The sequence below is a fragment of the Toxorhynchites rutilus genome, chromosome 1 (genome assembly GCF_029784135.1).
Source record: "Toxorhynchites rutilus septentrionalis strain SRP chromosome 1, ASM2978413v1, whole genome shotgun sequence".
NCBI lineage: Eukaryota > Metazoa > Arthropoda > Insecta > Diptera > Culicidae > Toxorhynchites > Toxorhynchites rutilus.
This window is the reverse complement of record NC_073744.1, coordinates 60711114-60724899: the sequence shown is the minus strand read 5'-3', so window position 1 is coordinate 60724899 and position 13786 is coordinate 60711114. Positions and strand designations below refer to the sequence as shown.

The 13786-nt window shown below is 39.6% G+C and overlaps 1 protein-coding gene across 1 annotated transcript in view; it reads right to left on the bottom strand.

The window, feature by feature from the left end:
- Positions 1 to 3460: 3460 nt before the first annotated feature.
- Positions 3461 to 13786, bottom strand: part of LOC129763087 (homeotic protein empty spiracles-like) — a 105987-nt gene continuing 95661 nt past the window's right edge. The window contains exon 3 of the mRNA XM_055761852.1: positions 3461 to 4524. Coding sequence (XP_055617827.1) covers positions 4273 to 4524 — 252 coding nt within the window. The 3' untranslated portion in view covers positions 3461 to 4272. The remainder of the gene's footprint in view (positions 4525 to 13786) is intronic.

The following is a 13786-nucleotide window of genomic DNA, read 5'->3' as shown; positions in this document are numbered from 1 at the left end:
CATATATCGAGATATCGAGAAATGAAGATGAAAAATTGCAAAAAATTGTATTTTTTTTCGAAAAAAGCGAATTTAAAAAAAACATTATCATATAACAGAATAACTTGTAAGTATATTACATTCTTATAAACGTTATTGATTAGGCTTTCCGAATAACTTGTGGTTAAGTGACTTTATAGATGAAAACTAAAAGATACACCAAAGGAAAAGGAAGGAAAAAATGATAAAAATCATAATTTCAACTTCGACGACCTGCGACGAAATGATTTGGATCATTTTGAAAATTCTTGGTCCCTATAGGAAATATACAAAATCAAAAACATTTTCAAGAATTATACATGACGTTCTAACCAGTTGTGAGGATTTTTTGGGTATGAGAAATGTTTCTATAATGGTATGACACCCCTCCCTCCTCTGGAATGGAGAAGGGATGTCATAAAAATATTTCACATATTTTAACCAAAAATATTCCAACCAACCATGACAATTGAAAATTTATGGAAAACTCTGAAGGAATAAAATGCAAATTCTGGTATTATCTCGAAAAAAATATTTTGGCCGAAAATAGACCTTATGAGACTTCGACTTTTCAGTCCCAAAAAATATTTTGAAAAAAAAATTGTCATGACTCACAAATACTGGTAAGTATTTGTATAATATAGATGGTACAGCAATATAAGTTAAGCAAATAAGCTTTCCGCATATTATGACATATTTGCTGAACAACTGCTGAAGCATCATTAGCCATGTGTGGATGGTGTGGTCGTGTGAAATAGCTTTGCACTCCAGCCGGCCTTGGTTCGATCCCCATTGAAGTCGTATGCACCTTTTTTTGGCACAATCCCAAATGAAATGAGAAAATAAAACAGAAAGAGATGTCTGCACGCATACATACAAACCATTTTTAAGCTTATAAAACAGCTCATTATTTGCACATTTGACTCTCCAGCACACTAAATGGCATCATTTCTGGCAAAGATGACATGGTTTCTACCAACGCTAGTTTGGGTGTACTTTCATGTGTTTGCAATGCCGTTTTCTCCATCGCTGCTTGGTTTTGAAGTCTGTGTTAGAGAACATTTTTCGGTGAGAACAAAACTCCCCCTACTTTCATGTATTTGCAATGCCGATTTTCCAAAGGCTGCTTGGTTTTGATGGCTGTGTTAGGGAAACCGTAAATCGGGCCAATCAAAACTATGCAGTTAGGGCGTTTAGATAACCCCTAATATTTACAGTTATTCAATTATTTATCTAATGAAAAATAACATTTTGTTGGTTGCGATAGATGCATAGGAACATTCCCTATCAATTGATGCTAACATCTTTCCGATCCAGTAAGAAATGTTCGAGTTCTAAGCATTCGAAATCTTTCATTTTTTCCTGCATGTTCTGTATTTAGGTTTTTATTTTACCCTCCATATATTCCGGTTAGACGTAGTCCCACGTCAAAAAAAAATCGAAGTCTTGGGTGCACCCCGAAATATAACCATCATTGAATTAAATTAAAAAATAACTTCAAAATGTTTGATACCGAAGCTAAAATTACCTCCACAGTTTTGGTTTCCCTTTTCCACTTTTGATCAACATTCATTGTCGAACGATTTCCAAGCCTGCAGTGGGCTGGACACTCAGCACATCTTCCGCCATCTTATCAGCAGGCAGTCACCGTTCGAGCGTTTTCCGATTATCTCGCGGACGCTCATGGACACACATTTTGGCGATTTTGTCGAGGATTTTCAGTAAGTAAATCAGAGGCGACGCGTGACCAAGTGAGCTACCTGTTCAGTGTGTGTGTGTGTTTTCTATCGTTTCTATCGGCTTCGTTCAGCAAGAAAAATCTTGAACCTCAAGATTTGCAAGGAGGCGCATTAGTAGTAGTGATCGCTTCATACGTAGCTGACCGCGCTTGCCCTGTCGCACTTGGAAATGCAGAAAAGTGTTTGAATGACGGCGGGTTCAGATGAAGGTTTTTAGCTCGATAGTCTGCTTATTTCGAAGTGTTTCGTTGTTTGTGTGCGGGTTGTGTGGTGTAGTTAAGAGTAACCATCAGATTACATTCTTCACGTAGGAGAAGCTGCACCAAAACTGAAAAGAAAATAAGGATACTCGGGATGGAAATTCCAGCATGGTCGGCAGAAATTCTAATGTTCCATGTTAAACTGTAGGTTGACTTCTTCTTCTGTAGGAGCATTGTACCACTGCGACCATTAGTTTGAACTATTGTAGTGCACTCCAGTTTGCTATGTATGCAGTGTCAGTTCGTTCCGTCACTCAAGGAATAAGTGATAGTCGCACCAGGACTTTGTTGTATGATAATGTTGTATAATAAATACGGATCGGGACAACCGTACGATGAAACTGTAGAATAAAAGTGGATAAGGGTCAGCATAAGTGAGAGATATGAGTACCAACATAATGCCACAAAAAAATCTAGAATCGAATATACAGTACCCGCGTAAATTCGAAAGTCGCGATACTTTTTGAACAGAGCTCGTATGTGTAGAAAATCAAACATCGAACTAGTGGAGGCGATCTGGCGTAGTAGTAACATCCATGCCTCTCACGCTAAAGGTCACGGGTTCAATTCTCACTCCCGACATTCTTCCAAAAATGGAAGTAAAAGTGACGAACCAGCCAAATGAGTTGAAAGTCACTATAATACAGATAAAAAAAACATCGAACTTGTTTCACTATACAGTCCCGTATTCTAATTTCTACAGAGTGCAGATGCACTGGGTGTGAGAGAATAGATTACTTTTTCGAATCGACTAATCAGAACACGGAATTTCCGTTCGAGATTTTTTCGATTGTTTTATAGTTAGTTTCATATAATATTATTTTACTCATTGTAAATGAATTGTTATGGAGTGCTCAGATTACCAAAAATTGATGTATTGATGTACCATCAATTGATGTAAATCCATCAGGAAATGAGTGAGCAATAATTGTAAGTACATGAGCCGCCGCTTGTGTCGTCAATTTCGACCAATCAGCATTGGGTATTATCGTTTGGATAGGGCTTGAGAATTTTAAAGTGTTCAATAATTAGTTACATGATTTATATTATTTTCTTCCATGTTATAAATTGTTTAGGGGTGCCAAAATCGACTGACGCAAAAAAAACATTAATCATACAATGACTGAGCAATCAGAGTTTGAAATTGGACATTTTTCACGATGCAATTGATTTTTTTTTCAATACACCCCAATAGGTTCCCGAAGACGTATTCCTACGTTAATAAATCAAGCAAAATGAAACAGTTGAATGGTCCCAAATCCCAAATCGCCCTATAGTGAATAGTTCATATTCCGGAAACATGTAACGTGAACATAGCAAAACGCAAGATAATAATTAATCCCACCCCGATACCTGTAACTTCGTGACAGAAATAAAATCGAAATTTCGGTAGTAGCTTTCGGATGAACGAAACACATATATTTTTTTCCAAGAATACGCATATTATAATGTCAACATTTCATGCAAATACAATAGTTGCTTACCACGAACACGAAAGCCCGTCTATGTCCATCACTGGAATATTGTTCGAAATCATACAGAGAGACCGACTCCCTTCCATTTTAATTGACAATGAAATATTTACACGGATACTTCAATCACCTGACGCGCACTGGCTAATGATGTTCCTGCAATTATCCACTTACAAACATGCTGCCCTAATCGATACTGTTATTGAATTACGATACACAAACGGATAAACTAATTTATATGTAATTGCCGCTACGTTATGTACAGACATATTTACACAATCGAACAGACATGACTATTTCCAGTACTGTGGTTGGCTTCCTAGCCACTCTAAATTGACAAATAAATAATAAATAACCTACTATATTCGCTTCGTTAACTCCACCGACTTCGTACCAGAGAGGCAAGAAGCCCGTCTTGTAATTACTGCTTTTTCCCAGTTTGGCACACAATTTACAACCAACAACTACAGCAGCCGGCATTACTCTCCAGAGATGTGAATGCGCTGCCCGGGATTTCTAATTTGGCACATATTATGAATGCACGGAAGCCGCGACCACCTTTGTGGGACACCTAGCCTTGCTTCATATGTTCCTCGACCGCATGAGGTAAACTACTTTGAGGAACCATTTTTTCTTCTTCTAATAATCTTTCCACGCAATTATCCGCGAACTCAGGAACTGTTTTCAATAAATTAACATCCTATCCGATAATATCACCGTTATGTGTGTGTGTGTCGCCTAGTCAAGAACGATCATCCGAAGCAATCGTTCTTGGGCTAAAACTCATGTGTGATTGTGCTGCAGCTGGGAGTGCTGCCCAGAGTGCATCTGGTGTTGCTGGTAGTGTTGCTCCTGCTCCTCGTCACTAGCGCAGTCCTCCATGTCCATATCGATCAGCTCGTCATCGTCGTCGTAAGCACCTCCCGGGCTGACAGATCGGTTGCCACCACCACCGCCGCCGCCACCGGATTTGGCATCCTCTTCCTGCTGCAGCCGCTTGTGTTTCGTCCGCCGGTTCTGAAACCACACCTTGACCTAGACCGGGAAGAAAGGGAAAAGGAACAGATTTAGTGAGATGGACGCTCAATGTCGTAATTGTGAAACGTTTTATGTAGATCAAATTAAATTAGTGTAATAATTTGTTTGTGATAAGACAAATTGATTTGAGCATAAATTCCACCGTAATTTCTCGGCTCATTTACACCATCATTGCGCGCCGAAGGCACCACCCTAAAGGCACCATATTAAATGGGTTCTCCATAATTTAATCAAGATGGCTGCCCACCGAACCACCGCTCCGTTTTCACATAACATGATAGGCACACGCGGCGCGATGCTGAGACAAACCGAAAATTGTCCTGGAAAAACATAGAGTGCCTTTGCATGCTCGACCCGGGGCGGCGCTTCTGCTGCTGCGTTTGATCGGCCGGGAAGCAAATAATGGGAAATTGTAGCGTAATATTTTTACTGCCGCAACGGGGGAAACGCTGCGGGAAGCAATGGAATGGAATGACATCCCTTGCCAGCGAGCGGAAACGGGGTTGTTCAATCACATCATCCCCTTTGCTAGATACGGTATACGAATCATGCGCAGTTTGGTTTTATTCGCCGCTTGCACTTACACAAACACAGTTCCAGCGATGGGGTCGAGATTTTATTCATTCCTACGGCAGTGATGGCAGATTTGCGTCCGACGCGAATTTATTGTAATTTCAATTTTTGATACTTTTGATGGACTCCAGAAATTACCCCAGCACGCCTTTTAGTCTGTGAACATCGTTTATTTTCCACCGAGATGAAGAAAATAAGGTGGGAAGATTCTCGGGTTTTCGTTGTGTTAAACTTTGATTGAATTGGGAGCCAGGAAGATAGGAAGTTCATATATCAAGCATACCAGTCAGTTACTCAAATGGTACAAAATTGAACATGTCAATGAATAACGTTGAAAGAGGATATAGACAGAAACTAATTACACATCCAAAAAGTATTTTTCGCATTATGAAAAAACAGAACATGTCACGAACTAAAATGTTTAATTTTTTCTTTAATTTCTTCTTATATCAGAAATAGTATTCTAACGTCTACTATGTTTGGATTTTAGAGCAACTTCATGGAAGTTTATCTCTTGTCAGCAATTGTAATTACTTTTTTCACAATTAGGATGCTGAACACTTCATTCGTCTAAAACTAAGACGCAAGCGGAAAACTTCTCGTCTCAATCTAGTTCATACGGAGTCAAAATTTATTTTTCAATTGCATTTTACATGAAAAAAACTTGCAACCTTTTTTCCCATGCACTGTCAAATGTTGCTCCGTCAAAGGAAGAAAAGATTATGTGACTGCCTTTGTTCATTTACGTTTTGGTCGACGTAACGCACAAATTACGTAACGCGAGTGGGGGGAGGGGTGTCGAGGTTTCGTTACTTAATGTGACATAGGAGGAAGGGGGGGTTGCCGTGATCGTTACGTAACAAAATTCAAATTTTTTTCCTGAATAAATTCACGCGCCCCTAGCTTCGATTCTGAGACCAAAAGAGGTGTGTTTACTGAGCCAAGATGATAAAGCACGTGTTTTTTTATTATCCAAAATATATATTTTATTAAGGCTCATATGGCATCAGCCTAACGGGGCCGGGAGTTCAATATTTTGACAATGTTTGCTTAGACTATGTTAGTAATATGTAACCGATTACTCGCGGTTGACTCGAGGTTAGTATTACAAGTGTTCTCATAATTGGTATGTCGCAGTCTTCGATGCTCTGTACGTGTGCCCGACACGGGATACTTCCTATTGGGATGCAGCTGACCATTAATCAGCAACGCCCCCCTAGTCTGTACCCCATATCTAGCGTGGTGCGTCTTTCTCGACTCGAGGATTCCAGGATAGAATGGTCACTAGCCGGCGCAATCATCAGCTCGTGTAGAGTTGTCATGAGCGGTACAACCTTTGGCTCTTGTTGAATGATCAGTGGACTGCACAACCTTCGGCCCGTGCATCTGTAAAGAGTGTGTGTATGTATTGCCGCGACTAAGTAAAAGTTTATCGATCGGATAGGAGGGATATGAAACGGGGACACAACGAAGGAAACATCATTAAACGTTGACATCGGCGTTTCTGGGGAACAGGTATAGATGAAGCAGAAGATCAGGATCCCGGCTACCTAAGATATCCCGGACGGGGATATCCGATTGTCTGCCTTGTGCTCTCAGTGCTCTAGAGAGCTGAGAGCGAGCAGCATGGAACCGGATACACGACCAGACAATATGCTCGATGTCGTGGTAGCCATCGCCACAATCACAAAGATTGTTTGCTGCGAGCCCAATGCGATAGAGATGCGCGTTTAGGTTGTAGTGATTGGACATAAGCCGAGATATCACGCGAATGAAATCACGACCTACATTCAATCCCTTGAACCATGCCCTCGTCGAGACCTTAGGGATAATCGTGTGTAACCAACGACCGAACTCATCACCACTCCACATGCGCTGCCAACTTACGAGCGTATACTGACGAGGAATGTGGAAAAATTCATTATAAGCAATTTGCCTTTCAAAAAATGTGCCTTCTAAAGCGCACACCTTAGCTAGCGAGTCCGCTTTCTCATTCCCCGGAATCGAGCAATGAGAGGGAACCCATGCTAAGGTAATCTTGAATAATTTTTCGACCAAAACACTCAATAGTTGTCTTATTCTTGTTAGGAAATAAGATGAGCGTTTATCAACTTTCATTGAGCGGATTGCCTCTATTGAGCTGAGACTGTCTGAAAAAATAAAATAGTGGTCGATGGGCATTGTTTCAATGATCCCTAATGCGTAATATATCGCACCCAGTTCAGCGACATACACGGAACAAGGATCTTTGAGTTTGAAAGAGGCATTGGAATTTTCATTGAAGATGCCGAAGCCAGTGGACCCATTTATGAATGAACCGTCAGTAAAGAACATTTTATCAGATCTAACTTTCCCATATTCTGCCGAAAATATCGGCGGAATATAATCGGAGCGTAGATGATCTGGGATTCCATGGATCTTTTGTCACATGGACAGATCAAAATTGACAGAGGAATTGTAAAAGTATGGGAAGCAAACTTGGTTGGAGATGTCCGGTGAAGGGTGCACTTCATGGGTAAGGTACTCATGGTATAAAGACATAAAACTTGACTGAGGAGTCAGTTGGAGTAGATTTTCGAAGTTATCAAGCACGTGTTGTAATGGGCAGTAAGCAGGCACCGCTTAATGCAGCTCGAATATTGCGTTAATCTACCGAATCATGATTTTGTCATGGCTGGAAAACAAGCTTATTCCGTCTGTTATCGCAGGATGCAAAACAAAACTAGGGCATCTCGATCATGCTTGTTGTGGTCGACAAACGAGCACTACTCTTTACGGCAATTTCATTTATTTGATTGCTTAAAGCTAAAATTAATTGGCAATAAATATTGGTTACGAGAAAGTGTGATGATTCTCTTACATTCAATAGTGCGATGTAGTGCGAAATTTTTCGTCTATCAATTCAACCGTACAATATACGTATTCGATCCTGAATTCTTCAGTTCCTTGTTTTGATCAGGAATGAATCCTGTTCTCTAGAAATCATTTTTTGATTTAGGATATCTAATTGTGGGAAATAATTCACTGGTTTTCTAACCTACCCGTAGCTCAAATGCTTTGCTCCTAGTTTAATTTACCTTTTTTAGATTAATGTAGGTATAATTTAAGCTGTATTTTAAGTTTAAGATATATGTAATTAGTTAAATGAATTCACATATTAATAAGTTACTTACAATATAGATATAAGAGATTTTAGGAAAACTGACATTAAGGCACAATTTTTAGTTCGCTACCAAACAATACAATTTTCTAGTGGGCAGATGATAATCCAATTGTTTCTCTATTGTTGTTGTATTGGTTCGCTCCAACAACGACAGCGAACCTATCATTGATGGAGCGAACCAACCTTCGATAAGTCGGTTACAGTTAAGGCACTTTGGGCCGGGTTGCCGTTGCTGTGATCGTACCAACAATGCTGAAGTTATTCTATGCAGTGTTCCAATATACGTTGCAATTTGTTCAGGAAGACACTGTTCTTCGAACGCATTTCCTCGTGTGATCGATTTTCAAAGTATGTGCGAGCTGCCTGAATTCGAGATTATTCGGTACCGAAGAATAATCAACCACCAAGCCAGTAACCATAATTAATGTGGATGGAGGACCAGACGAGAACCCTCGTTTTAAAAAGGTCATAGATATTTTCGATGTATTATTTTAATCAATTCAATTCCTGAGCTCCTTCGGTTGATTTATTTCAACATAAATCACCGTAATCTACGATCTCATAACTATTTATACAACCCATCAACCCGAACAAATTACGGGTATAATGAACCTATATCTTGCATGTGCTGCGTATTTTATCGTTGTAGTGTCTGTTTCGATTTCCATCTGTCTCGTTCGTCTCTCAAAAAAATGTATTCTATTGCTCTTAATTAACTTGATAAATTTCAGTAGTATATATTTATATAGTTGTAATTTGTAGTGGTAGTATTATAAGTAGTAGTAGTAGTTATGAAGCCTTAGGGCATATATGTATAGCCTGTTGTCTTTGTAAACAAAGAATTAAGAACATTAGTTGCTACAAATTCTCCAGCACGCAGTGCATTCAACTGAGTTGGATTGTCTCTTTTCCGGCAGGTTAAATACTTCCTCGTAATCATGAGGGATCTCACTTGAATGAAAAACTCGAAACAAGGGACCCGGAATTGGAAATAAATGATTTTTGGTATACAGGGGAATCGTTAGCTGATTTGTGGAATAACCTAACGATCGATGAATATCCCGTCAAAACAGAATATAGGGGAAGGGTGGTAAAGACGTTGATTTTTTTCGTGAATTTCACAAAAAAATATATAGCTATCTCACCACAAATTGATAGTCTAGGTCTCTTTTTACAACAAAATTTGTCTTTGAGGCAGAAATTTAGCAAGATGAATGTGTCCGGCATTTTTAAAAAAATAAGATTTAGTCGGGAAAGACGGACACTTGGTGGGAAAGACGGACACCTGGGGTGATGACCTGAAAGATGACCACTATCTGAAAATTCAAGTATCAATGTTTTTAGTATTTTGTTTTATCAATATTTCTGGAGTAAAAATTATAAAACTTCACCGCTGATTCGATAAATTGGAAGAGAAGTGATGGTAAAACACTCATGTAGCGAAAAATAACCCAAAAAATTACTCGATAACAATGAGAATCTTATCTTCTGCAGACGAAAATTTACATCGAGCTGCTCTCTGTAGATAATTTTTTGTTTTTATTAATAAATTTAACAGAAAGCCAGCTAAGTGTACACAGTTAGTGTCACAGGTATTGTATTGCAAGTTTGTATATCATTGAAATTTAAAATAAAAATGTAATATATTAATGATACAGGGGAGTCCGTCTTTGCCGACTTTCCCCCCTATTAAGTCCGCAAACTCTCAAATCGACGAAGCGGAATTAGTACAATCGAGTTGTTTGCTCGTCACGTAAAGACATCCCAAGACCTTTTGCAGGTAGTGAAATGTAACGGCAGGAACTGCCGCATTGAACGAAGGAGTAGTTACTTTTGTATAAATCAACATCAATTTATACCATTCCATGGTCTTCTCAGCTAAACGCCAGAAGGTTTGAAAGCACCAATCCCAACAGATGTGAGCATTAATTTTCCATTTCGGTTTGTTCGATTTTCTATGAACTTGTCGAAAGTTCTTTCGAAGTCACTACTTGCATATAAAGAACTTTCGTCTAAACATTTGATTCCGACCTGGGCAGATATCTGATTTTTTAACGTTGATATTCTCATTACTTAAAAAAGCTAAAAAAATATCAAACGACTTTGACTTTGGGTACAGATTAGCGTTACGTAACATGAGGGGGAGGGGGGTTCGTCTTGCGTTACTTTTTGTTACATAGAGGAGGGGGGAGGGGGTCCAAAACCTCATTTTTAGCGTTACGTAATTTGTACACGACGCCCGAGATGTAAAATTGAATTAAAATTAAGTTTAGAACACCTCAATAATACTGAAATTTCAGTTTCTGCTAAAATGTCAGTTGGGCTCTTCGTTCATTTCATCTGCTTACTTTTACTTTTAATAACAACACTTTTCCTATGTGTTGGACCATTATAAGAAAAGTAACATACATAAACACAATCTGTGACGTCACAGATTTAAAAATCTTCCCACCTTTTATTTTCCATCTCGGTTTTCCACCATACTGTTAACCCTTTCACTACGGCAGTATGCTACCGCTAAACGGAGCACTGCGCCGAAAAGTATGCATATTGCGCTGGTGTGTCACCCTGATGTCGTCTGTAGATGACGCTCGTAGCGAAAGGGTTATGTATAGGTTCTGTATCAACGTATCAAGAACTGGAACTCTAAGAGAATCGAGAATCGAATATACGCCCTCGGAGGAGCATTCTAGGAGCTAGTTAGGCCAGAGAATTGCGTAGAGGGTCAACACAATTCCCTCAACCGGTCCTAGCACAGTAAAAGGTGTCCCACATCAAATTGCTTCACGGAGAGAAACGCTGTAGAAAATTGCTAAGTTGACCGATCATTTTGAAACATTCAGACAATAAAATATAACCCATTAGTAAGCTTTTGGGATATTTATTTCATTCAACTTCAATACCATAGTCGTAGGCTCGCACCTTACGCTTAATTCCACTCATAAGGTTCTGTACAACATCTGACTGCAGCTTCTTCTGTACGGAAACCCACTTTTTTCATGTCTTCCTCAGATTCGAACTACTTGAGATGCCTTCGTAGTGGCTCTTCATTATAGCCCACTATTTTTCGAAGGACCTCAGTTCCGGTGCGTTGGGGTGGTTCATGTCCTTGGGTACAAAAGTGACTCCAGAAAGTTTCTTCGTACCACTCCAGAACATCCTTTGAATAGTAGCACGAAGATAGATACGATCAGAAGATTTTAGGGACCTCGTGTTGCTTCAACAGAGGAAGCAGACGCTTCTGTAAACACTCCTTGAGATAGATTTGCCCGTTTTTTTACCCCTGTTGGGTACATTTTTTTTGGATCTATTGTCACGGTCCCTCATAGCCTCTGAGTTCATGCAATTTTTGCAATAAAAACTAAATTTCTAGATCGTTTCTGTGAAAAAGTATTCTGCAAAGAAATGTTTTAGCAGGAATTATTTATTTATGAGCATGGAAAAACACACGCGAAAAGCAATGAAATACTGGGATAACGGGTGGTATGTTTTTCACATTATTTGTTTGAATTATAAACACCATGTTTGTTTATGATGTAAGAAACGCGTGTGATTCAAACATGTTTATGTTTGTGTATCATTAGACGTGTTTGGAATACACATTGAACACTAGCAAAAAGTATGTTCATGTTTAAACACAAACATGGAATTTGAACATCGCGCGGACATGTGTTTGTTTGTGTTTGTCGGAAGACTGGTTCTTACCGAAAATGTGGACCCTCCCTGACTACACGTTATTGCTCTTTTTTGTAGTATTTGAAATACCCGTTCTACAACAGTTGCATTGAAATAACGCTGTTTTATCATTGAATTATGGAATGTATTGTCAAATGCTCCTTCAATATCTGAACGCGGCTAGCGGCAACTCTTTGACTTCAAGTGTTTTTTAAGATACGTTCACATTACGCCAATCGGCCTTGGCCACCCCGTGAAGCCAAATAAGTGTAGTCGTGCCGCCCGGGCTTGCCGACGTGCCGAAAACCGATTCGAATCATTGCGAACCCAACCCGAAACAAGTCGGTCCGGATCAAAGAAAGTCGAAGCAAAACGAAACGAAAGAAATTCGCGCTGACGACATTGTGCTTCGTGTGTTCGTCACGACTTCGTGCACCCGATAGGGCTTCGGCTTCATGCACCCGATGGGTCGTCCACATCACATAACGAATCGAATGTGCAGCCTGGTACAGGCCGATCGGCATAATGTGGACGTGATAGATTTTCGTGGCTAGTGTATGAAGTGCTGTTATAGTTGATTTTTCTGGCTGGTATGCAAATTGAAATTCACTGAGTGAAGTCGATTCCAAATATTTCGATTTCGATGTAGTCACACTATATTATATGATTATGTAACTGTCATAGTTATAGTCAATTAGTCAATTAGTTTCACCATTAATTTCACCATAAATAACAAAAGACTAATGTGCCTAAACGATTTTGGACTTTTTTTTTATCTTTTTTTATTAGCTTTAATAATGTAAACAACGCGAACTTGTTGAAAATGTCAGTTAAACAGGACACTATAGTTCCTCCACTATTCTGAATCATCACAGGACGGATCTCATCATCGCCCGACGATTTAAAAGGATCAAATGAATTTATTTCCCATTCAACTCTTGCAGGAGTTAAAAAACAACTTGCTAGATCTTGTTTCTGCCCGTTTATAGTCCCGGTAGTCTCGAACCGCGCACCCCGTTTGCCACATGAGCAGATCGCTTGCCAAATCATGTATTTCTTGGCAAACTTTGATAAGTTCTCCGGAAAATCAAACTTGTGCTGGGCGGTGAAGAACAGTAACCCCGGGAGCTGCCGGAAGTCCGCCTTGACGTAAGTCTCATCATCCATGATGAGCATTGAGGCTTCCTCAGCATCTGGCTGTTTCTTGTTTCCGGGCCCGCTACTTTCCCACCGTATTTTGCCGTTCGTCACGATTTGGAGCCTTCTGCACTTTGTACGTATGGAGTCCCTCCCGGTCTTTGTCTCTCTGAACGAAAGACTTGGACAGATTCAACTTTTTGGTCACATCCCTGACCGAAGCATTGGGATTCCGCTTAAACGTTTCCACGACACACTTGTGATCCTGATCATTAATATAACATCCATTCTAACCGCATTTCTCCTTCCGTTCGGCGCTCTGAGTTTCGTAGTAACGCTTAAGAACACGACTCACCGTTGACTGCACGATTCCGAATCGTTTTTTCCGATGTCCCGATGAGAGAGTTGAGAATTTCCAGGGACTTGCGCAAAATGAATTCGCGACGTTACTTTTCGGGTGACATAATTTTTTCCCATTTTCGAAAAACTGAGATCGATAAAAGAGAACTAGGGGAGGGTTATATCTGTGGTATAACCACAAGGTTGTCGTAGGACTATCGTAAGTTTAGTGATCATTTGTTTGAAGTTGCATCTGAATCAATTCTTCAATACATAACACTTTTGTGTCACAAAAACACCAAAATTTTACTACTATTCAGAGAATATAGACACAAATATATGTTATTGGTGGGGATGAATAGTATTCAGATA